The sequence below is a fragment of the Oncorhynchus nerka genome, linkage group LG2 (genome assembly GCF_034236695.1).
Source record: "Oncorhynchus nerka isolate Pitt River linkage group LG2, Oner_Uvic_2.0, whole genome shotgun sequence".
Lineage (NCBI taxonomy): Eukaryota > Metazoa > Chordata > Actinopteri > Salmoniformes > Salmonidae > Oncorhynchus > Oncorhynchus nerka.
The window spans coordinates 14,545,376-14,571,223 of NC_088397.1; the positions used below are offsets into that span (position 1 = coordinate 14,545,376).

At 43.5% G+C, this 25,848-nt stretch overlaps 2 protein-coding genes across 2 annotated transcripts in view; both read right to left on the reverse strand.

Moving 5' to 3' along the window:
• Positions 1–369: 369 nt before the first annotated feature.
• LOC115119076 (mid1-interacting protein 1-B-like) lies at positions 370–2,076 on the reverse strand. The gene is made up of 2 exons (XM_029647811.2): positions 1,832–2,076; positions 370–1,632 (listed from the first exon to the last, which is right to left on the reverse strand). Exon 2 carries the CDS (start codon positions 1,297–1,299, stop codon positions 826–828), a length of 474 nt encoding a protein of 157 aa, XP_029503671.1. The 5' UTR covers positions 1,300–1,632; positions 1,832–2,076; the 3' UTR covers positions 370–825.
• An 885-nt stretch (positions 2,077–2,961) lies between these two features.
• LOC115119080 (tetraspanin-7-like) overlaps positions 2,962–25,848 on the reverse strand; it is a 33,013-nt gene continuing 10,126 nt past the window's right edge. The window contains exons 3-9 of the mRNA XM_065023644.1: positions 9,814–10,002; positions 8,843–8,917; positions 8,499–8,594; positions 8,175–8,330; positions 8,015–8,098; positions 6,334–6,415; positions 2,962–4,731 (exon numbers count right to left, since the gene is read on the reverse strand). Coding sequence (XP_064879716.1) covers positions 6,347–6,415; positions 8,015–8,098; positions 8,175–8,330; positions 8,499–8,594; positions 8,843–8,917; positions 9,814–10,002 — 669 coding nt within the window. The 3' untranslated portion in view covers positions 2,962–4,731; positions 6,334–6,346. The remainder of the gene's footprint in view (positions 4,732–6,333; positions 6,416–8,014; positions 8,099–8,174; positions 8,331–8,498; positions 8,595–8,842; positions 8,918–9,813; positions 10,003–25,848) is intronic.

A 25,848-nucleotide genomic window follows, 5' to 3' on the forward strand; every position in this document is an offset into this window, starting at 1 on the left:
TCAAAGTCCTAAAATGGATCACAGATGGAAAACAAGTTTGCAATTGTAAGGGGTGGGGGGGTTCACTTATCCAAATAGGGTATTTTACTGTTTTACTTTGAGTTTAGAAGAGAAAGATTCACTTGGATGTTGTGGGTTATGGTGTGTAAATAAAGCTGGGAAAAGTCTAAATGTATGTGTTTACATTTCAGGCTGTAAAGCAACAAAAGGTGAACATTTTGAAAGGGGGTGGTGACTTTCTATACCCACTGTAGGCTTCAGTTCAGACTAATCACAATCTTACAGTTGAATCAAGTCACAAAACTATCATGCCGAAGTTGTGTACCTCTCAATATAAACCAGTGACTGTCAAATAAACTGATCACAACATAACAATAAGCAGATGTTTAATCGCTGAGCCGTCATTTCTATAGAAAAATAAAATGGTGCTTAAATAAGGTTTACAGTTGGTGTTAATCTCTTGGAATCTCTCAAATTCAAAATGATTATCATTTGATTCCAATTCACAGATTATCAAGCATATGATTTAGTCAATGGTATGGCAATGACTCATTGCTACCATAACATATGAAACCACTGTCAGTAGGCATTATGCAATGTTGCCCAATCAACAACAAAAAATGTTAAGGTGGACAGACCATCCATACAATAATCCGTTAATACACAAGACTTAGTGCAAACAATCATTCAAACAGTAGATGGGAAATGTTTAACAATGCATATGAAACACGTCTAGTAGGTTACATTTATTTATTCCCACTGTGGGAATAAATACAAACAATTCACTAGGACCCCCCCCGTCTGACACACTCAACTTTCTAGTAGTCACAGTCCACAGCCCCTTATTCCAATCTCTTGATTGTACCTGTTCGTGAGGGTGTTTGCTTTCCGGGTAAGCTTGGACAGAACCGTGTGTAGTCCGGTCAAATGATAATGAAATTGTTTCTCCAAATCATCATCATCGGATTCTATTCTGGATATGTCCAACGCGGTCACCCCCATTTTTTCTTTCCGCCTGTCGTCGGCTTGTAGGACCCCCCATTCGATGTCATTCCTGATCGATTTTAATAGCACATAGTAATTGTACATGTCCCCGTCCTGGAAATAGGTGGTTGACCCATTGCTGGCGGTCCTAATCGGTGATATCGTTTTCACCTCTTCTTCCTCGTATAGAGGCACGTCTCTTAGCAGACTAGGAACCATCACCGTCTGATCCATGTTATTCACAGCTCCAATAAATCGGTTCATTGCATTGAACAATGAATTCTTTTGATTGTACGAATCCGAAATGTGCATCATTTTTGCGAGAAACCTGACCGCGTACAGACAATCTAGTTACCTCCTGTCACCGATGATAATGCAGTTTTACTCTTCTGTCAGTCTGAAATCAACCTTAGCAAGCTAACTAGCTAATGCTCTTTATCGGATTACAATTACAAATTTAGCTGCTGCAAAAGCTTACTCAGCCCGAGGAAACGTCCAGACTTCTCAAACGTCTTGCCTGCCTTGTGAGACTGTACTACCTAACGTTACTCACTAATTGACTAACAAGTGTCTTTTTTCTAAGGGCGTTCCCGGATCTGTCTCAGTCGAATGTTTTCCCCTCAGGCCAAAGTAACAGGATTGCACGACCTGAAATATGAGACACCATACGGTTAGTTACTTCAAGTAACGTTATTTCAGTATCATTAGTTGCATAGTAGGCCTACCAAAAATTAAGAAATCGTCACACTGGCCAATAGATGCTTCCGTTCTCAACTCACTGAATTAACAGCTAACATTAGCTAGCCATATTTGTAGAATACATTTAGCTCAAGCAGTACAAACTCACCGTGATGTTATCGTCCCTGGTATTTTTCCGAATAACCACTTCACCTGTTAAACTTCTGTGGAAGGCATAAAGTCTTAATTTGACAACCTGTTGTGAGCAAAGCGACCGATTGCAGCTTGCTATCTTAATAAATCCTCAGCACCAGCAGGAGGACGGTGAGATGCAGAGTGGCGTACTTGCGTCAGCCCACAAACCGTAACTCCGTTTTCAGCCAATCAGATTTTAGCCCGGTCTCTCACCAACCCCGCTGATTTTCTGGCAAGTCAATTCCCGGTTAGAACATGTTTACTTCCTTCAACAAAAACACCTATCTTTACATTCCTTCCATACTTCCTCTTTTGGAGAGATTATGAAGAAAAGAACATAATGTCACTTCAATACTGATGACTCAAATGTGTACTGTGACAAACTTGCTTTCACAGTTTTAGTAAAACCAGGGCTCGTGTACGTTTGAAATTGAGGGTCTCAAATGACATCCTTTCAAAGAAATACGGAGGCGAGGAAGGAATCATAATTATGTCATTTGAGTTGTGGAATAGAGCAGGCACATCTGAGGAAACTGGCGACGTGTTGAAACAGGAGTTTAATTCAGGCGGGGGTTGCGTCATTCCTGCCCACAAAAACACTTTAAGTAGTAGGTGTACTAGTGACAATTTTAACAATGTATACACTATCAACAAAGTAGTTAGTTGTTTATGCTGTATCAACAAAGTATAGTTGCTGATGCTGTAACTAGATTCATGATCACGAATACTGATGTCCATTGTGTGAATACGTTACATTGTAACAAACGGTAAGGATTTCATTTGATGTTGTTCTTGTTCGTAAATTTTTTTTGTACAGTCAAGCCCATAAAAATCCTATTAAATGACTCTAATTAAATTATTCTAATAGCTAATTATATGGTCAAACCTGCCTCACGAACACCCTTTCTAGACGGGATCGCGAATACGTTTTTCATAGATGTGATAGTGACACCGTGGGGTAAAACATATTATTGCTACCTGTAAATTATATTGGATCTATCAGGGGCAGAATTAATTAATGACGATTAACTACCCACCTTATTATCAACAACAAAAAATACTCGGTTCTAGAAACAAAAGAGAGAGTAAATATCTCACAACTGAAACGATGTAATGACCATTTTATTCATAGATTCAAGATCACAATTGTTCACAATATCAACATATATTTGTTGGCATGCTAGCTGGTGATGCATTTTAAAACGTTCTCTTTGTTTTTGATACAGTCTTATTTCATCTGTCCAATTTTGGATTGAGAGATAAATTGATCATGTACATTGGTTGTATACTGATCCCCGAAAACACAGAGCTACTTCAGAATGCTCAAAACCCCAAAACAAACAACAAAAACCTAAAAGAATCCTAGTAATTACAGAAATAGAATCTTGGAACCAGTTTTCTGTACTCACATGGCAATTGAATGAAACCAGTTACAGTGTCAGTGACCTCAGTGGTCTGCCCCACTCCATTCTACCCCCAGGCCCTCGCTAAAGCGTAGTATTCCTACAGTCATTCCCACCTAAGTGGTTGCTGTCATATTACTGATTCTCCATTTAAGTAATACACAAAAGTGGCAAATCTTCAAAAAGTGGTATTTCATTTGATTGTTCCAAGCCAGAGCAATGACAGACCAAATCGAGCTCGAACACCTCAAGTCCTGCCACTGAGAATGAATCTCTCTCTCTTTCTATCACTGGACAGACATTAATTCATCGTCTATTCCACAAATTACGTGGAAACAACGTTGATTCAACCAGTCTGTGCCCAGTTGGCTCTCTCTCTGTCTACCAATCCCATATAGTGAGAAGCAAACGGCAACAACAAAAGACAGGAAGTAGAATAGTCTTCTCTCATCATCAGAAAGCAGTGCTGACTCAGTGAAACTCTAGTTTGTGCAGCGATATGCGTCAGTCAGGGGGGAGGGTGTTGGAACCGAATGTACTGGGGTGTGGCGGTGGAGAGAGAGAGAGAGAACTGGATGTGTTGGAGAACGGACAAGGATAGTCAAATAGAGTGGGATCTCAAGCAGAAGGTGAATGTGTAAAAACATTTGAACACCAAAACTGGGGTTTAAACCAGAAAAATGGCTGTGTCTCAGACTACTGTTATAGAAACACACATGACTAGTTAAGACTTTTAAGATGAAATGAAATATTACAACAACAAAACAACATTATGACTGATTATGACTGACAGACAGAGGGCACAGGGGAGGGAGTGGCAGAGATCACCAAGTACAGGACTGAATACAGAGGATCGAAACGCATCACAAATACACATCCACAGAGAGCAACTTGCACAAGGTCATTTAGAGTGATAGTCATTAGAAGCAGGATGTAGGTTTACTGTAGTCCATGTAGCAGCAAAAAGCAGACGGTGTGTGTGTGTGTGTGTGTGTCAGTTAGAGAGACTCAGTCCCTTCTGAGTGAGCTCAAGTTTCTTTCAAAAACCTCATATTGGAAATTCTGATGGCATCTCTAAAATGATTTCCAGGAAATTTAGACTGGGGAAGATAGCTCCTCATTCCACTGCTATGTTGCATCAAGGCAATTTCTTAGGAATATTGTCAACTTGTGTAAGTGAAGATTGGTAGTGTTTGAAGTAGGCATGGCATGCCTGGATCAGAGCATATGGCTGAGGCAGGTGCTAATCGACAACCATTCATTTTAGAAGAATTAAGGTCTTGAAAGGTAAATTTTTTAATTATGGCATGGTGGCATATTAAGGAATGTGTTCAAAGAGATGAAAGAGAGAAAACGAGAGTGATAAAGTAAGAAAGATAAGGAGTGGAAAAGTAAGAATGGAGTGTGCCAGCGTTTGGGTGTGTTCCTCCCCAGTTTCCAAGGTGTCGTGTACTCTCTCCTCCTGGTCTCCCTGGAAGGAAACAAGAACAAAGGTGCTGACAATCACAGAGAGACTCAACATGATTGTGTGGGTACGTGTGTCTCTGCGCATGTGTGACTACATTCCCTGAAAACACCATCACCTCCACCCATAATCAGTGACAACGAGGGGATCCTCTCTTTTGGAACTTGTCACCTGAAGCTTTTGGAAGACAGATCTCCCTGAGAAGTCTCTGCAGGGCCGCCACACAGCCAGAGGGATAGCCATTTGTCTGCTGTAATGAGCGGAGCCTTTGGACTGTGATGTGTGTAAGAAGCCTAAATGCCACTCTCTCTCTCTCTGCACCTGTGGAACGCAGTCTGTCGGTTAACCCTCCCGGAGCCTCCCGTGCCAGGCTTCTGGTCTATTTAGAGCCCTGAGGCTTCTGAAGTGACAAAACAGCCAACCAGTGTCTGGTGGATAGGAGCCAGTAACAGTTTCTGCAAGCTTCGAATTGACAATGACGCTCTGGTGAAGCTCGGCCATGCTAACCGCTAGCAGGCTAAACCCTATGAGGCTAAACCCTATGAGGCTAAATCCTATGAGGTTAAGCCAGTGTGTCATAGGGGGGAGAAGTGGGGGATTCTAACTCTTTAAGGCATAATCACGCCACACAGCCCTGCCAACACGGTATAAATCAGTGTTTAATTGCGAGCCAAACAGTTTTATTTATAATCCACAGCAGCACAGTCGGGGACGGCCAATTAGAGGGGCCTGCTGGGAAGGTGTGAGCTAGCGATAACCACCTTGCATAGTGAGATCACGATTGTGTGTGTGTGTTTGACTGTGACTTGCAGGGGGTTGTAGGGGTTCCAGCCATGGAGGTCTGTGACACAACCCCTTATTACACTGGATGCATTGCACTTAGTCACAGAGACAAATAGCACTACACAAGAGTGTGTGTGTGTGTGTGTGTAGCACTCTGGTACCCTGCAGATAATGACCCATTTTGTATTCTACATGAGTCAAATGAAATGGAGTCCATTGCCCATGTTGTGAATGGCTGGGGATCATACAAGGATTTATACATTGCTAGACATGACCGTCTTGTTGACCTGATAGCCAGCGAGGTGGGACAAGTGGTCTCACCAACAGCACGCATGCATAAACATTCTTGTGTGATGGAAGCTCATTTGATATTGATGACGATGGGTTTTCCTGTGTGCCAGATGTTGTTGTTGTGGGAGGAGACCAGGGGGAAGTGTTCGTTTTGGAAGTGGGCTGCTCATTGGATGGCTACATGGAGCAGGCCTTTGCTGAGAAGCTGCTTAAATACCAGCCCCTCGTGGCATGCTGGGACAGCCTGGGGTGGAGGTGCAAGCTGGTGGGGCTGATATTTGGGAGTCTCGGCCACGTACACAGGCTTGCAGTGCGTGGCCTCCAGATTGCAGGCCTGACAAAAACTAGGGCAAAGCAATTGGCTAGGTACTGCTCTGTTTCAGCTGTCATGGGCAGCCTAGCTGTTTGGAGAAGGATGTGCTTTCTGTACCCTTGAGTGTCATGTATACAGGGACCTTTGACATGTTTGGATCCTTTTTTTGTAAATTTGATTGGTGGATTGAAATAAAGTATTTGTGTGTGTGTCAGACTCACCTGCACCTCACTGCTACACCATCTCATATTGGTTGGCAGTGATAAGCCTCGACAGACAGCATGCCAACAGCATACCAATTGACTGGAGAGAAAGAGAGAGAGAGTGAAAAAGAGAGAGTGGGAGAGAGAGAGCGATAATGGGGGAGAGAGAGAGAGTGGGAGAGAAAAAGAGAGGGGGGTGGTGATGAAAATGAGTCAGTTCCAACAGCACACAATAAATCATCTCTCTTTGAGGTCCTGTCTTCCCTCCATCTTCCCTCCACCCTTCCCCTCTTCCCTCCACCCTCCCCCTCTTCCCTCCATCCTCCCCCTCTTCCCTCCATCCTCATTGCCGGGGGATGGAGGGTGCAAGGAGGGATCAGGGAAGGAGGAGAGGAGGGATCAGGGAAGGAAGAGAGGAGGGATCAGGGAAGGAAGAGAGGAGGGATCAGGGAAGGAAGAGAGGGGGGATCAGGGAAGGAAGAGAGGAGGGATCAGGGAAGGAGGAGAGGAGGGATCAGGGAAGGAGGAGAGGAGGGATCAGGGAAGGAGGAGAGGAGGGATAGGGAAGGAAGAGAGGAGGGATCAGGGAAGGAGGAGAGGAGGGATCAGGGAAGGAAGAGAGGAGGGATCAGGGAAGGAGGAGAGGAGGGATCAGGGAAGGAGGAGAGGAGGGATCAGGGAAGGAGGAGAGGAGGGATAGGGAAGGAGGAGAGGAGGGATCAGGGAAGGAAGAGAGGAGGGATCAGGGAAGGAAGAGAGGAGGGATCAGGGAAGGAGGAGAGGAGGGATCAGGGAAGGAGGAGAGGAGGGATCAGGGAAGGAGGAGAGGAGGGATCAGGGAAGGAAGAGAGGAGGGATAGGGAAGGAAGAGAGGAGGGATCAGGGAAGGAAGAGAGGAGGGATCAGGGAAGGAAGAGAGGAGGGATCAGGGAAGGAAGAGAGGAGGGATCAGGGAAGGAAGAGAGGAGGGATAGGGATAAGATACATTAAAGGGGTGGCTGCTCCTCTAAGAGGTGTCATTGATCTCTCTCTGCCACCCCTCCTTCTCCCCTCGCCGCTTCCCTCCATAACGTTTACGGTGCAATTAATGGGCTCGGGACTGCAGAAGAGCAGGCCGTCGCAGGTCACAGCGTCCACGGAGACACACACACACACTCTCACTCTCTCTACCTACCTCCTCCAGGCCCATTAAGCATAATGGAGGGGGTCGCTGTGACGACGAGCGGCGCTGTGGGGCTAATCGAGCATGTCAGCCGAGCAGGAGGTAACGACCACACTCGCGCAGAGTAAAGAGAGAGAGAGGAGAGAGGAGAAATGAGGAGAGAGCGAAGGAGGGAGAGGAGAAATGAGGAGAGAGGGAGAGAGAGGAGAAATGGAGAGAGAAGGAGGTAGGGGAGAGAGAGAGTGTGCGTGTGTCTGTATGCATATGTGGAAAAGCGAGAGGGATGGAGAGTGTGTGTGTGTGCTCTTGTACTCTGGTCTGCATAATAGTTCCCGAGGCGCGCCTGAATGGTATGTGTGTGATGGAACAGGCTCTGAGTGGCGGACTAGCTGATTGGGTCTGAAGGAGCAGTGGTGAACATCGCCCCAGCCGTGTGTAATCATTAATAACCTGCACTGGGCGCACGCTCACACACACACACACACACACACACACAGAAGGAGAGTGGAAGAACAGCTGGCCCATACTATTACTTACTTGTGAGACCGCTATTCCAAATGTCACTCCAGCAATGATCCCCATGTTAGTCTCAATGAAGTCAGTCACCAGCTCATAACAGCCCTGTAGAAGACAAGACAAGTGAGTGTGTTTGTCAGTGTGTACGGTGTGTGTCTGTCTGTCCGTGTGTGTGTCTGACCTGCTGGTGGACCTTGCTGGGGGCTATGGTGACATTGTGCAGGTCAGAAGCGTTACAGTCAGAGATGCTGGCACAGCAGCTGGGTGGGATGCCGTTGTTAGGGAACCAGATACTGGACAACCAGCTGGTGTAGTTCAACACACCACAGCATTTCAACTGGAGGGAGAGAGGGGGGATGGAGAGAGAGCGATAGAGGGAGGGGAGAGAGAGAGAGAGGGAAGAGAGAGAGAAAGAGAGAGAGAGGGGGAGGTCGGAGAGAGAGATTTATCACAGTCCGTTTTTAATCACAACCCTAATTTGGCTGTCAAAATGACCGTCACTCACACTGCGCTGCACATTGTCCACAGCCAGGCTCCTCTCGTCCTGGGAATTGTAGTTCTTCACTGCCTCACTGAAGGTCCTCTGAAAGGTTCCCTTTATCTGGGAACACAAACACAAAGTTCTTGTTGTGTTCATAGCTTCTTCTGTTGTGAACAGATGGACACTCTGACTGATGAATTCTGCCCACTGGGCACACACTGGTTGAATCAACATTGTTTCCACGTCAGTTCAACATAATTACGTTGAACTAACGTGGAATAGACGTTGAATTGACATCTGTGCCAAGTGGGTGGGTACTCATGATCCTGTGGGTGAGTGCCAGAGGCAGGTATGGCAGGGCCACCTACCTCATGACGAAAGACAAAGCCGGAGATGCCAGCCACAAGCTCTGCCAGGAAGATCAGGGACAGGAACATGGCATACTGCAGAGAGATGGCACACAGGGCGCCACAAAACGGACACTGAGTTACTGTGTATATTTTGCAGACTTTCTCACCCTTTACTCACAATAAGATTCTCGAAACACTGCAAGGAACGTTGAATGACAGTAGGAAAGGAAGACATTTTTAGAAGGAAATGAATCAAAAGCGAAACAAAGACAGAAACAAACCCACTGGGCACACACTGGTTGAATTCCACGTCATTTCAATGATATTACTTTGAACAAATGTGGAACAGATGTTGAATTCTGTTTCTTCCCCAGTGGGAAGAAATAGACAAATTTCAGTTACTCGGATGACAACTTCTCCTAGGTCTCACCAGCTTCTCCTAGCTCTCCCCAACTCCTCTAGCTCTCACCAACTTCTCGTAGCTCTCATCAACTTCTCCTAGCTCTCACCAACTTCTCCTAACTCTCACCAACTTCTCCTAGCTCTCACCAACTTCTCCTAGCTCTCAACAACTTCTCCTAGCTCTCAACAACTTCTCCTAGCTCTCACCAACTTCTCCTAGCTCTCACCAACTTCTCCTAGCTGTCATAATTTTCTCCTAGCTCTCATAATATTATCCTAGCTCCCATCAACTTCTCCTAGCTCTCATCAACTTCTCCTAGCTCTCATCAACTTCTCCTAGCTCTCATCAACTTCTCCTAGCTCTCATCAACTTCTCCTAGCTCTCGCCAACCTATCTTAGCTCTCGCCAACTTCTCCTAGCTTTCGCCAACTTCTCCTAGCTCTCATCAACTTCTCCTAGCTCTCATCAACTTCTCCTAGCTCTCATCAACTTCTCCTAGCCTTCATCAACTTCTCCTAGCCTTCATCAACTTCTCCTAGCTCTCATCAACTTCTCCTAGCTCTCACCAACTTCTCCTAGCTCTCACCAGCTTGAGCATCCATGGGCTCCCGCGGCAGGTAGCGAAGCATCCAAACAGTCCGAACACGATGATGCATGTTCCGGTGCCGATGAGAACATAAGGAGCGTTGGTGGAGCTGTCAGCGATGATAGATATGTACGCACCCAGCATAAACTTTCCCCATAGTCCCACAGCCAAGAGGATCGCCCCCGTGATCTGGACAGAGAGAAAGAGAGAGCGAGAGAGAGAGGGGCGAGAGAAGGTGAAAGAGCATTAGAGCCCTGTCACTAAAAAGTCATCAAGGGCATCACTGGAGGTTTCAGACCCATAGAGATGATCGGTGGCACAACTGTAACACAACCATCACAGCTTCATGCTAAATGACACGTTCATATGATATGAAATGTCAGTGGTCTGTTTAAGCAGTCGTCCATAAAACCAGTCAATTTCTCTGTGTAATAAACCATTAGTTACACTGTAAATGATACACTACCGATCTACTATAATGCTGTTAGTGGCACTGGAGATAGCTCTTTGCTGCCACCCAATGAAAGAAACTGAATCCTCACTGCATGGCTCATGAGACAGAAGAGAAAGCGAGATTATTTTACAGGCTCCTTTTCCGGTTAAAAATAACTAATACTTACTAAGTAGACCAGACCCAGCTGCTGTCAAGTTTTCAAGATATTTCACTTTCAAAATACAGAAATCATACCGTACGATGATTTCTGTATTTTGGAAGATACATATCGTGAAAACTTAAGTGCCGACAAGCAAAACATTGTGGGACAATGTCAACAATGGGTCAATGAAACAAATACCAATTCCATTAAGTAGATGGGAACTGTGAACATTTGTTTCAATGGAAAACAGCCTTTATGGGGTATCTTGATTTTTCCACCATCTTTGGCCCTACTCATGAATGATGACTGGTTCCTGACCATGTGTCGTGACCAGGAAAAACTCCATATTCATAAGGTGAAAAACATTTTTTTTTCCATAGAAGGTTAGTAGAACTTACGCCACAGGTTAGGATAGTTAATGTAGCGGGTTAGGAGACTGAGGTTAAGGTTAGGAAATGGGTTAGGTTTATCGAAAATGCTCTCCTAACCTACTAATGAAAATCACTTTGTATCGAAGTGGCGTGAAAAGAGTGACTGAGTGAATGCAGGCCTTCCAAAAGCCCACCCAACACCAGCATGCATTAGTCGCTGTGGACTGAACACTTTGCTCTCTCTGTGATATAAACACTAGATGACTAATAGGAGACGCTGTCTTGAAGCATCCGCACCTCCATCTTGGCTCTAACCCTGGGTTATGATGCATTTTGTCAGTGCATCATACAAAACAATCTTCATATTCTTTTATGTTGTTATATTTGTGTGTTTCTACTTGTGCTTATTATGTGCACCCAATGATGTATATAAACCCTGGATTGTGAGGTCTATGTATTGGCCATTGAGAGGCTTTGAAGCCACCTGTCGGCCATATTGGCACTCCCCAGTTGGACCAGTCCTCCATAGGAATAAATGGGATGCTACTCTATTTCAGTTAAATGTTTCAAGAACATGCATTTAAGTATTTTTTTGTTGACGTGGGGACAGTAACATTAGTAATAAAACAAATTATACTTATAAGGAAAAAAAAATCATATATTGTTATTTTATGTTTAGCTCAATATAATAGTATGCATAAATGTGTCTGTAACAGAATAAACGAGGCAAAAACAAATGTACACATTAATACATGCATTTCTATTGCTTCGAAAATGTGTTTTACAACAGTGAGGAATGCCAACACAGCGCCCCCTATCAGTCATCTAGTGTATAAATAAATAATTGTGTGCACCAGACTATTCTGTGTAGAGCCCTCTAGTAGTGTGTTCTTGAACCAGCAGATGGTGCTGTGGTTATTGGTAAAGACTGGAATTTGGTATTTGGTATTTTATTAGGATCCCCATTAGCTGTTGCAAAAGCAGCAGAAACTCTTCCTGGGGTCCAACACACAACATGAAACATAATACAGAATGACATAATACAGAACATCATTAGACAAGAACAGCTGAAGGAATACAGCAGTGGCAGGTCCACCTGTCCAGAGGAGAAGATGCCATTCCCTTTGATGAGGAAAAAAATCATACAAACTGTTCTGAACAGTGTGAGATTGTGGGTCTAGAAAGGTAGGCTACTACTGGTACTATCTAACCTCAACGTGTAGCTGGTAAATAATATATATATTTTTTTATATTTATATATCTTTAACCTGGCAAGTCAGTTAAGAACAAATTCTTATTTACAATGACGGCCTACCCCGACCAAACCCTAACAACGCTGGGCCAATTGTGCACCGTCCTATGGAACTCCCAATCACAGCCCATGGTGATACAGTCTGGAATTGAACCAGGGTCTGTAGTGACACCTCTAGTACTGAGCTGCAGTGCCTTAGACGGCTGCGCCGGGAGCCCCACATATACACATACACAAAAAACATGACAGATACAGTGGGGAGAACAAGTATTGATAAACTGCCCATTTTGCAGGTTTTCCTACTTACAAAGCATGTAGAGGTCTGTAATTTTTTATCATAGGTACACTTCAACTGTGAGAGACAGAATCTAAAACAAAAATCACAAAAAAAAGAAAATGTATGAATCTCCTCCATATCATTAAATTAATGTGGAGTGAAAAGTGGGTTAATGTATTCACTTTGGGGATTTGTGGTCCTTGTTCAAAGCAGGGGTTCCACTCAAGGACTGGGTTCTCCATGGAGTTCCTCTCTCTATCTCTCCATTATTATTAATATATGTATATTTTAGTCATTAATTAACATATGTGTGGTAGGGAAGATCAGGAATCAGGATTACATCTAAAATGACAATAACTGGAGTTCCTTTCTTTGTAAAACCAGTTAGCAGTTCGCAGGGTTAGGTCAAGGTTTTCTTCATTGTTAAGGCGGCTAGTCGTCCCTTACTAGCATAGCAATGACATCACTGATGACATCACTGCCCTCAACCGTAACTAAATATGCTTATCTTATCTCACCTTATAGCTTGTAGCCTCTGGTAGAAGCTCACTCCTTCCTTACACAAGCCAGAAGGCGTTGGCTCAGCTGGTGTGAGATGTGAACGCAGTATCATAAGACTCTTTGCCCACCAGTGCTCTGCCATAAATATCAGCCTATTCAAAATGTTCTTTAACCAGGCAAGACAGTTAAGAACAAATTATTATTTACAATGACAGCCTAGGAACAGTGGGTTAACTGCCTTGTTCAGAAAAAGGTTACCTAACCACTGATACAGGGTCAGATATTTTGTCATTCCCCTGATGGTTAAGCTTAGTATAGGAGTTAGAGAGATCTGATCCTAGATCTGTGGTAAAGGGCAACATCTACCTCGAGCAGTGGCACAGCGTCTGCATCCTAAATGGCACCCTATTCCCTACATAGTGCACTTCCCATAGGGCTCTGGTCAAAAGTAGTGCACTATATAGGGAATAGGGTGTCATTTGGGAAGTGTTACCTCCCTGTAGCCACCATGGGAAATGTTGTTGTGATTCTGAGCATGTCTGGCGCTGGCCGTGCGACGGAGGCCCGCTGACACATACAGAGCAGCCTGCCTGCCCCCTCCCGGTCTGCCGTTCTCCCTCCCTCCCTGGCTCCATCCCTCCCTGTCTACTTGCCTGCCTCCCTCCCTCCCTGTCTGTCTCCCTCCCTGTCTGTCTGTCTCCCTCCCTTTCTGTCTGCCTGATTACCCAAGAACACAGCATGAGAAGGAACAGCAACACTCTGACAGATGGAGTGAGTCAGACACAGACACAGACTGAGAGAGAGAGAGAGAGAGAGAGAGAGAGAGAGAGAGAGATGGGGAGAGAGAGTGAGATGGGGGGAGAGAGAGAGAGAGAGAGTGAGATGGGGGAGAGAGAGAGAGAGAGTGAGATTGGAGAGAGAGAGAGTGAGATGGGGGAGAGAGAGAGTGAGATGGGGGAGAGAGAGTGAGATGGGGAGATGGGGTAGAGAGAGAGAGAGTGAGATGGGGGAGAGAGAGAGAGAGAGTGAGATGGGGGAGAGAGAGAGATGGGGACATGGGGGAGAGAAAGAGAGTGAGATGGGGGAGAGAGAGAGAGTGAGATGGAGTGAGTTAGACACAGACACAGACAGAGAGAGAGAGACAGAGATGGAGAGAAAGGTAGAGTGAGAAACAAAGCACGAAAGAGAGGAAGACAAAGGGAGGGAAGAGAGAGTGTATTTAGTGTGAGATAGAAGAGAGAGAGAGAGAGATTAAAGAGAGAGAGAGATGAGTCACTGTCTGACATGTAGCATGACACTTAGACAGCGCTGTAGAACACATCTGAGAGATAGCATATGAGTGAGTTCTCGCTGTCCCCATCTCAAATCAAATCAAATCAAATGTATTTGTCACATACACATGGTTAGCAGATGTTAATGCGAGTGTAGCTAAATGCTTGTGCTTCTAGTTCCGACCATGCAGTGATATCAACAAGTAATATAACCTAACAATTTCACAACAACTACCTTATACACACAAGTGTAAAGGAAAGAATATGAATATGTACATAAAAATATATGAACGAGTGATACCCGAACAGCATAGGCAATATGCAGTAGATGGTATAGAGTACAGTATATACATATGAGATGAGTAATGTAGGGTATGAAAACATTATATAAAGTGGCATTGTTTAAAGTAGCTAGTGATACTTTTAATTACATCAAGATCGCAAGATGCAGTAGATGGTTTAGCGTACAGTATATACATACAGTATGAGATGAGAAATGTAGGGTATGTAAGCATTATATAAAGTGGCTAGTGATAAATTGATAACATCAATTTTTCCATTATTAAAGTGGCTAAAGTTAGTCACTTGTTGGCAGCAGCCACTCAATGTTAGTGATGGCTGTTTAACAGTCTGATGGCCTTGAGATAGAAGCTGTTTTTCAGTCTCTCGGTCCCCGCTTTGATGCACCTGTACTGACCTCGCCTTCTGGATGATAGCGGGGTGAACAGGCAGTGGCTCGGGTGGTTGTTGTCCTTGATGATCTTTTTGGCCTTCCTGTGACATCGGGTGGTGTAGGTGTCCTGGAGGGCAGGTAGTTTGCACCAGGTGATGCATTGTGCAGACCTCACTACCCTCTGGAGAGCCTTACGGTTGTGGGCGGAGCAGCTGCCATACCAGACAGTGATACAGCCCGACAGGATGCTCTCGATTGTGCATGCCGAATTTCTTCAGCCTCCTGAGGTTGAAGAGGTGCTGCTGCGCCTTCATCACCACGCTGTCTGTGTGGGTGGACCAATTCAGTTTGTCCGTGATGTGTACGCCAAGGAACTTAAAACTTTCCACCCTCTCCACTACTGTCCCGTCGATGTAGATAGGGAGCTGCTCCCTCTGCTGTTTCCTGATGTCTACGATCATCTCCTTTGTTTTGTTGACATTGAGTGTGAGGTTTATTTTCCTGACACCACACTCTGAGGGCCCTCACCTCCTCCCTGTAGGCCGTCTCGTCGTTGTTTGTAATCAAGCCTACAACTGTAGTGTCGTCTGCAAACTTGATGATTGAGTTGGAGGCGTGCATGGCCACGCAGTTGTGGGTGAACAGGGAGTACAGGAGAGGGCTGAGAACGCACCCTTGTCGGGACCCCGTGTTGAGGATCCCGCAGGTTTTGGTAGCGGGCCGTGGCAGTGGCACTGTATTGTCCTCAAAGTCTGTCTGGGAGCAAGGCATCGTGGTCCGTGACGGGGCTGGTTTTCTTTTGTAGTCCGTGATTGACTGTAGACCCTGCCACATACCTCTCGTGTCTGAGCCGCTGAATTGCGACTCCACTTTGTCTATACTGACGCTTAGCTTGTTTGATTGCCTTGCGGAAGGAATAGCTACACTGTTTGTATTCGGTCATGTTTCCGGTCACCTTGGCCTGATTAAAAGCAGTGGTTCGCGCTTTCAATTTTGCGCGAATGCTGCCATCAAACCATGGTTTCTGGTTGGGGAATGTTTTAATAGACGCTGTGGGTACAACATCACCGATGCACTTGCTAATAAACTGGCTCACCGAATCAGCGTATTCGTCAATGTTGTTGTTCGACGTTATGCAGAACATATCCCAGTCCATGTGATCGAAGCAATCTTGAAGCATGGAATCCGATTGGTCGGACCAGTGTTGAACAGACCTGAGCGCGGGTGCTTCCTGTTTTAGTTTCTGTCTATAGGCTGGAAGCAACAAAATGGAGTCGTGGTCAGCTTTTCCGAAGGGAGGGCAGGGGAGGGCCTTATATGCGTTGCGGAAGTTAGAATAACAGTGATCTAGTGTTTTGCCAGCCCTGGTAGCACAATCAATATGCTGATAGAATTTGGGGAGCCTTGTTTTCAGATTAACCTTGTTAAAATCCCAAGCTACAATAAATGCAGCCTCAGGATATGTGGTTTCCAGTTTACATAGAGTTGAATGAAGTTCTTTCAGGGCCATCGATGTGTCCGCTTGGGGGGGAATATATGCGGCTGTGATTATGATGGAAGAGAATTCTCTTGGTAGATAATGCGGTCGGCATTTAATTGTGAGGAATTCAGTCAGGTGAACAAAAGGACTTGAGTTCCTGTATGTTGTTATGATCACACCACGTCTCGGTAATCATAAGGCCTACACCCCCGCCCTTCTTCTTACCAGAGAGATGCGTGTTTCTGTCGGCGCGATGCGTGAAGAAACCAGGTGGCTGTACCGACTCAGATAGCGTGTCTCGAGTGAGCCATGTTTCCGTGAAACAAAGAACGTTACAGTCTCTTATGTCTCTCTGGAAGGCAACTCTTGCTCGTATTTTGTCTACCTTGTTGCCAAGAGACTGGACATTGGCGAGTAGTATGCTCGGGGGCAGTGCGCGATGTGCCCGTCTACGGAGCCTGACCAGAAGACCGCTCCGTCTGCCCCTTCTACTGCATCGTTGTTTTGGGTCGCCGGCTGGGAACCGATCCATTGTCCTGGGTGGTGGGCCAAACAGAGGATCCGCTTCGGGAAAGTCGTATTCCTGCTAGTAATGTTGGTGAGTTGATGTTGCTCTTATATCCAATAGTTCCTCCCGACTGTATGTAATAAAACTGGGGTAGCATTGTAAGAAATAACACATAAAAAAACAAAAAAATACTGCATAGTTTCCTAGGAACGCGAAGCGAGGCGGCCATCTCTGTCGACGCCGGAAGTGTTGCCCATCCACCATTTCTTTTCTAGTAATGTCTGGGAGCAGCGGTAGGTTCATTTCCCTGTAATGTACCGTTCCCCAGTCCCCAGTTTCCTCTCCTCTAAAGTGTTCATGTCTTATTCAACGTGACACTATGAATGATTCATGGAGCCATCTGCTGTAGCAAGCGAGGGGCTTCCCTCCCCTACATGCTCCATCAGCAGGGGGTACCATCCTAGGCAGGAGGGATTAAGGGGAGAGGTGTGTGTGTGTGTGTGTGTGTGTGTGTGTGTGTGTGTGTGTGTGTGTGTGTGTGTGTGCGCGCGCGCGCGTGTGAGGGGACTGACAAAAAGAGCACCGGCTAACATGAAGCAGAGGCCCTGTGGGGTGTGTTGCAGTCGGCGACCATATTGGCCTCAGTTAACTCAGCAGGGCTATGTGTTTAAGTATTTATGTGTACTATATATTATCTCAGCTGTGACGTTACACCACAGTCATGAGACATGGTCATAGGGTTTCAACCCTTTATTACCAGTTACACTGCACGTGTTTCGGGTTACAGTAGAAATAAATACAACATCTGAAACACAAATGTATACACGATCCTAGATGACGAAGTCCCTTTACAATGTGATGTACTGTATGTAGCCTATGTTGATTTTGAGTGAACTAGGGCTTTCAGAGTTGGAATAGGTAAGTCAGCCATTTTACCTATGAACACTGAAGTTCCCAGTCTGTTAAAGTGAGCCACTTTTATCAGAGTCCGTCGCGGATGGTGCACAGGAGCTAGTTTCATTTCAACACCAGATTGGAGTCTTCACACAGCCTGACAGAAGTAATGGAATTCGTCAGCTATGACAATTTTCCCTCCGGACATTCTCCTCATCCGTCTAGCGCCGCAGCTGCCGGCCTCGCAGAAATACAAAATGAGGTTTGTGAAGATAGTGGTACAACCACATGCTGTTTTTTACTGACGATGGGTTTGAGGTAATATTTATTGGCAAGCTACCAGCACCCGTATGCAGTCCCAATACATCTGGTTGATAGCAAACCATTTGTGGTTGTTATTAATATACAGAACAAGAAAGGAACTAGAAATAAGAGCACCATGACAACTACTCAGACTTTGAAAAAGGTCCATCCTGATGGGTAGATTCATGTTGTTTTCTGTGACAACAGAGTAAGGCAGACGACAGGACAGCATGGGGTCACCACTGTCACCACTCAGAGGATTAGGATGAACAGTTGGGGATTTTTATGTCATGACGTTGTTCCAAGCAGAGTTGCCACTGAAGGTTGAGCTCTAAATGTTTTTTGATGTCAGGATTGCTCATATCCAGAGACACTTGATGTAGATGAAATGTAATGTAGCGGCCTAGTTGGCTGAGCTAGCTTGAAAAGATCCACAACACCCCAAACTTTTCTAGACAGGACTAGACTTCCAAGAACTGAGGTGGCACGATATGTACTCTAGTGTGATTTCACTTCCACATCTCATAGTGTGATACGTAGAGGTGTCAGAATCCTGTCCTGGAGCTGAGGTATTGGGCCGACAGCAACAACTGTTCAACATGTTTGGATTGTCTTACTTATTGCTCTCTTCTAGCACTCTCCTGGCTCTCCTCAACAGAGTGGCTCAGTGATACCAAGAACATCCACAGAAAAACACTAACAGAAAGAGATTTGTCGCCAAACAATAATGAATAATTGATTAGATTTAGAGAGCTTTTCCAGATGCTCAGACTAGACGCTTCACATTGTGTAAGAGGAAACACACGTTATCCACCACCACTGGGCAGGGACTGTGATTGGAGGTGCCTCTATGTATAAATGAGAGGGCCGGGGCCGAGGGCTACCGAGGGCTGGGGCCGAGGGCTGGGGCCGAGCCCTGACTAATGGTCTGACCATCTGCCCTGGCAGGTGCACTGACGCTCATGCAAACATGAGACGACATCGCACCTTTATGCTGTGCCACTGTGAGCTGCAGGAAGAGCCTTTGAGATAGAGCTTTAGCTTCGGTAGAAATACAGTAAGGGGAACATGATGAAGAGACACACATGCACGGCATTTTGGTAGGAGACCCTCTTGGATCATTATTATTCTGTATCTGAAAGCCAAGCAAGGCACTTGTGTTTGCTTTGGTGTTGCATCAACAGGAATTGCTGCTCTGTTTTGCTCTGTTCTGTTCTGCTCTGTTCTGCTCTGTTCAGCCCTGTTCTGTTCTGTTATGTTCAGCTCTGTTGTGCTTTGTTCTGTTCTTTTCTGCTCTTCTCTGTTTGGTTCTGCTCTGTTTCTTTGGATCCTGATGTTCCTGGAGCAGGGAAGCAGGGGGAGCCACACCCCTATGTTCCCTATAGGATTCCAGCCACTCACAGCAGGATTACAGACACACTCCATCCTCCCCTAGGAGCCAGCTAAACAACCCTGAGCCACTTCCTGACAGATTAAACACAGCACATTAATGATGCCTGGAGGAAACCACCAACAACAACAGAGCAGACACCTTTTAACAAGCCGCTCATCTGGCTCACACCCTCATCCAGCCTTTTTCCTTTAAAAACAACACGGCTACAATCAAACCAGACAGACAAAAGAAGCTGTGGGAGATACAGGGACTCAGTGTGTCCCCAGAACAGTCGCTCACTGGATGGCAGAGCGGGAGAATTGGCAGGGAGGGTGATGTAGAAATGAAAAAAGCACTTTAGATTTCAAAGGGGAAGCGCACCCCTCCTTCTCCCCTTAGCAGAGACATGATCAAAGGTACTGTTGTTCTATGGGCGCTCAAAGCCAGGCTCTTATCGTTGAATCTTGTTCAAATAAAATAGTTTTTTGTTGTTGTTATTTATTTGTTTACTTTAGGATGGGGGGGTTAAAGGGGGACTAGAATCAGTGAAAACGAAACTCCAATCTGAATTCTGTTACAGAAATCTTGACACCTGACTGTGTTTTATTGAAACTCCAATGTGGTGTTCAAGAAATGTTATGTTGCATAACTGACAGCCCACATGAAGAAATACTTACTATGGATTTCTGTAGTACACTGTAGAATACTATACTACACATTGTAGTATCCCTCAATCATGTGTAGTACTTACTATAGAATTGTATAGTACACTGTAGAATACTATAGTTAATACTACAGTATTATCCCCCAAAAAACACAATGTCTGCAAAAACACAACAGTCTGTAAAAACACAACAGTTTTTTAACTGTAGTAACAGTACCGTTTTAATTTACATATAACTTGCCTATTCCCCTCCCCCATATCCCAATTTGTGCCAGACATAAGTGAGAAACCTACATGCCAAGTACAGTATAGACCATATATTGTGTTATAGAAAAGAACTGAAGCTCTCAACTATCCATTCAGACTCCAGTCCTACCTACCTACAGGTTATGGAAAATTTGCTATTTTAGAATTTGTCCAGCAGGATAATAAAAAATAATAAAATAAAAACACTATAGTAAATACTACAGCAATGACTACAAAACACTATAGCAAATACTAAAGCAATGACTACAAAAACACTATAGTAAATACTACAGTAATGTCTACAAAAACACTATAGTAAATACTACAGTAATGTCTACAAAAACACTATAGCAAATACTACAGTAATGTCTACAAAAACACTATATAGTAAATACTACAGTAATGTTTACAAAAACACTATAGTGATTACTACAGTAATGTCTACAAAAACACTATAGTAAATACTACAGTAATGTTTACAAAAACACTATAGCAAATACTACAGTAATGTCTACAAAAACACTATAGTGATTACTACAGTAATGTCTACAAAAACACTATAGTAAATACTACAGTAATGACTACAAAAACACTATAGTAAATACTACAGTAATGTCTACAAAAACACTATAGCAAATACTACAGTAATGACTACAAAAACACTATAGTAAATACTACAGTAATGTCTACAAAAACACTATAGCAAATACTACAGTAATGTCTACAAAAACACTATAGTGATTACTACAGTAATGTCTACAAAAACACTATAGTAAATACTGAAGCAATGACTACAAAAACACTATAGTAAATACTACAGTAATGTTTACAAAAACACTATAGTAAATACTACAGCAATGACTACACAAACACTATAGTAAATACTACAGTTATGTCTACAAAAACACTATAGTGAATACTACAGCAATGACTACAAAAACACTATAGTAAATACAACAGTAATGTTTACAAAAACACTATAGCAAATACTACAGTAATGTCTACAAAAACACTATAGTGAATACTACAGTAATGACTACAAAAACACTATAGTGAATACTACAGTAATGTCTACAAAAACACTATAGTAAATACTACAGCAATGACTACAAAAACACTATAGTGAATACTACAGTAATGTCTACAAAACACTATAGTAAATACTACAGCAATGACTACAAAAACACTATAGTGAATACTACAGTAATGACTACAAAAACACTATAGTAAATACTACAGTAGTGTCCACAAAAACACTATAGTAAATACTACAGTAATGTCTACAAAAACACTATAGTAAATACTACAGTAATGTTTACAAAAACACTATAGTAAATACTACTGTAATGTCTACAAAAACACTATAGTGAATACTACAGCAATGACTACAAAAACACTATAGTGAATACTACAGTAATGACTACAAAAACACTATAGTAAATACTACAGTAATGTTTACAAAAACACTATAGTGAATACTACAGTAATGTCTACAAAAACACTGTAGTAAATACTACAGTAATGTCTACAAAAACACTATAGTGAATACTACAGTAATGACTACAAAAACACTATAGTGAATACTACAGTAATGACTACAAAAACACTATAGTGAATACTACAGTAATGACTACAAAAACACTATAGTGAATACTACAGTAATGACTACAAAAACACTATAGTGAATACTACAGTAATGTCTACAAAAACACTATAGTAAATACTACAGCAATGACTACAAAAACACTATAGTGAATACTACAGTAATGTCTACAAAAACACTATAGTAAATACTACAGCAATGACTACAAAAACACTATAGTGAATACTACAGTAATGACTACAAAAACACTATAGTGAATACTACAGTAATGACTACAAAAACACTATAGTGAATACTACAGTAATGTCTACAAAAACACTATAGTAAATACTACAGCAATGACTACAAAAACACTATAGTGAATACTACAGTAATGTCTACAAAAACACTATAGTAAATACTACAGTAATGTTTACAAAAACACTATAGTAAATACTACTGTAATGTCTACAAAAACACTATAGTGAATACTACAGCAATGACTACAAAAACACTATAGTGAATACTACAGTAATGACTACAAAAACACTATAGTAAATACTACAGTAATGTTTACAAAAACACTATAGTAAATACTACTGTAATGTCTACAAAAACACTATAGTGAATACTACAGCAATGACTACAAAAACACTATAGTAAATACTACAGTAATGTCTACAAAAACACTATAGTGAATACTACAGTAATGACTACAAAAACACTATAGTAAATACTACAGTTATGTCTACAAAAACACTATAGTGATTACTACAGCAATGACTACAAAAACACTATAGTAAATACGACAGTAATGTCTACAAAAACACTATAGTGAATACTACAGTAATGACTACAAAAACACTATAGTAAATACTACAGTAATGTCTACAAAAACACTATAGTGAATACTACAGTAATGTTTACAAAAACACTATAGTAAATACTACAGCAATGTTTGCAAAAACACTACAGTAATTAATTTGTGCGTGTGTGACAGCATGGATCAGAAAGTTTGATTTTGCTTGATGGCAGCCCTAACAGTATTACAATGATTGCTTTGTTGCGGGCCATTAAATTAACTCAGTCTGTGTAGTGAGTGGTCAATAACATTCATCTCTGAAATACAAACATTCTACTCCAGAGAACTTTGGTGTTTCTAGAGTGAATCTGTGTTTCTAATGTAACCAACTGGAACTACAACAATGATAGAACTCCAAGATGACTCTGTAATGCATGTTGATGGGGGTCAACAACAGAATTATCTACATCATTGGAGGTAACGAACACAGACAAAGAAGACAAGACGGGAAGTGTTGTGCTCGTCAAGGTGGATAATGATATCCTAAAATTGTCCTTAAAGTGACAGCCATATTGTGCATCCTTGGCTGAGCACACTATAGGCTTCCTTCTCGGCACTACTCTTCAAACCCAGAGGGATTGACTGTGCTTCCGAAGTGGAAAAGGAAGATGGAAATGATTGCATTTATACTGTACATTGGGGTTGACTACTCTGAGCTATACAGTAGTAGCTGAAACAGCTAGCAGAGACTGAAGGTAAGGGTACCTCTCAACCATGGTTTATATGTAAATGTCTGTTCACTTTTGATTAATGAGAGGGAAGGAGAGGGAGAGAGAGGCGAAGAGAGAGGGAGAGAGAGACAAAGAGAGAGGGAGAGAGAGACGAAGAGAGAGGGAGAGAGAGACGAAGAGAGAGGGAGAGAGAGATGAAGAGAGAGGGAGAGAGAGACAAAGAGAGAGAGAGACAAAGAGAGAGGGAGAGAGAGGGAGAGAGAGACGAAGAGAGAGGGAGAGAGAGACAAAGAGAGAGGGAGAGAGAGACGAAGAGAGAGGGAGAGAGAGACGAAGAGAGAGGGAGAGAGAGACAAAGAGAGAGGGAGAGAGAGACAAAGAGAGAGGGAGAGAGAGACAAAGAGAGAGAGAAACAGGGACAACGAGAGAGGGAGAGAGAGACAAAAAGAGAGGCAGAGAAAATGTGAGAAACAAACGGAGATGGCAGAACAAGGGGGATAGAGAGATTCACATTATTCACTGGTGCTGGCAGGGTTTCTGAGTTGGACTGATCATTAGTTCACTAAAGGCTCAACATGGTGCCAAATAAAGTACGATGCTTGGGAATGAAACTATAAGCTCAACAAGGCTCCCTTGCTCCCTCAGCAAAGCTGTGGGTCCATTCTACAGTGAAGGCACCAAACTAAACCAGGCAATACACAGAACCAACGGGGGAGTTCATCTCCCTGGCAACGGCAGTCTCAGCAGCCCGCCTGCCTGCCAGCCAGCCTGCGTGGCCATGGAGTTACTATTGTGCTGTGTTGGTCTCACTATAACCTGCCATTGTCCCTGTTTTCACACCCAATACTTTTCTTCTGCGCCATGTTGTTATTGGATAGGTGTAATAACAGGCAGCCTGGCAGGCAGTATTGTTGTTATTGAATAGGTGTAATAACAGGCAGCCTGGCAGGCAGCAGTGTTGTTATTAAATAGGTGTAATAACAGGCATTCTGGCAGGCAGCAGTGATGTTATTGGATAGGTGTAATAACAGGCAGCCTGGCAGGCAGTATTGTTGTTATTGGATAGGTGTAATAACAGGCAGCCTGGCAGGCAGCAGTGTTGTTATTAAATAGGTGTAATAACAGGCATTCTGGCAGGCAGCAGTGATGTTATTGGATAGGTGTAATAACAGGCAGCCTGGCAGGCAGTATTGTTGTTATTAGATGGGTGTAATAACAGGCATTCTGGCAGGCAGCAGTGTTGTTATTGGATAGGTGTAATAACAGGCAGCCTGGCAGGCAGCAGTGTTGTTATTAAATAGGTGTAATAACAGGCAGCCTGGCAGGCAGCAGTGATGTTATTGGATAGGTGTAATAACAGGCAGCCTGGCAGGCAGTATTGTTGTTATTGGATAGGTGTAATAACAGGCAGCCTGGCAGGCAGTATTGTTGTTATTGGATAGGTGTAATAACAGGCATTCTGGCAGGCAGCAGTGTTGATATTAAATAGGTGTAATAACAGGCAGCCTGGCAGGCAGTATTGTTGTTATTGGATAGGTGTAATAACAGGCAGCCTGGCAGGCAGTATTGTTGTTATTAGATAGGTGTAATAACAGGCAGCCTGGCAGGCAGTATTGTTGTTATTGGATAGGTGTAATACCAGGCAGCCTGGCAGGCAGCAGTGTTGTTATTGGATAGGTGTAATAACAGGCAGCCTGGCAGGCAATATTGTTGTTATTGGATAGGTGTAATAACAGGCAGCCTGGCAGGCAGCAGTGTTGTTATTGGATAGGTGTAATAACAGGCAGCCTGGCAGGCAGCAGCGTTGTTATTGGATAGGTGTAATAACAGGCAGCCTGGCAGGCAGTATTGTTGTTATTAGATAGGTGTAATAACAGGCAGCCTGGCAGGCAGCAGTGTTGTTATTGGATAGGTGTAATAACAGGCATTCTGGCAGGCAGCAGTGTTGTTATTGGATAGGTGTAATAACAGGCAGCCTGGCAGGCAGCAGCATTGTTATTGGATAGGTGTAATAACAGGCAGCCTGGCAGGCAGCAGTGTTGTTATTAAATAGGTGTAATAACAGGCAGCCTGGCAGGCAGCAGTGTTGTTATTGGATAGGTGTAATAACACATAGCCTGGCAGGCAGTCTTGTTGTTATTGGATAGGTGTAATAACAGGCATTCTGGCAGGCAGCAGTGTTGTTATTGGATAGGTGTAATAACAGGCAGCCTGGCAGGCAGCAGCGTTGTTATTGGATAGGTGTAATAACAGGCAGCCTGGCAGGCAGCAGTGTTGTTATTAAATAGGTGTAATAACAGGCAGCCTGGCAGGCAGCAGTGTTGTTATTGGATAGGTGTAATAACACATAGCCTGGCAGGCAGTCTTGTTGTTATTGGATAGGTGTAATAACAGGCAGCCTGGCAGGCAGCAGTGTTGTTATTAAATAGGTGTAATAACAGGCAGCCTGGCAGGCAGTATTGTTGTTATTGGATAGGTGTAATAACAGGCATTCTGGCAGGCAGCAGTGATG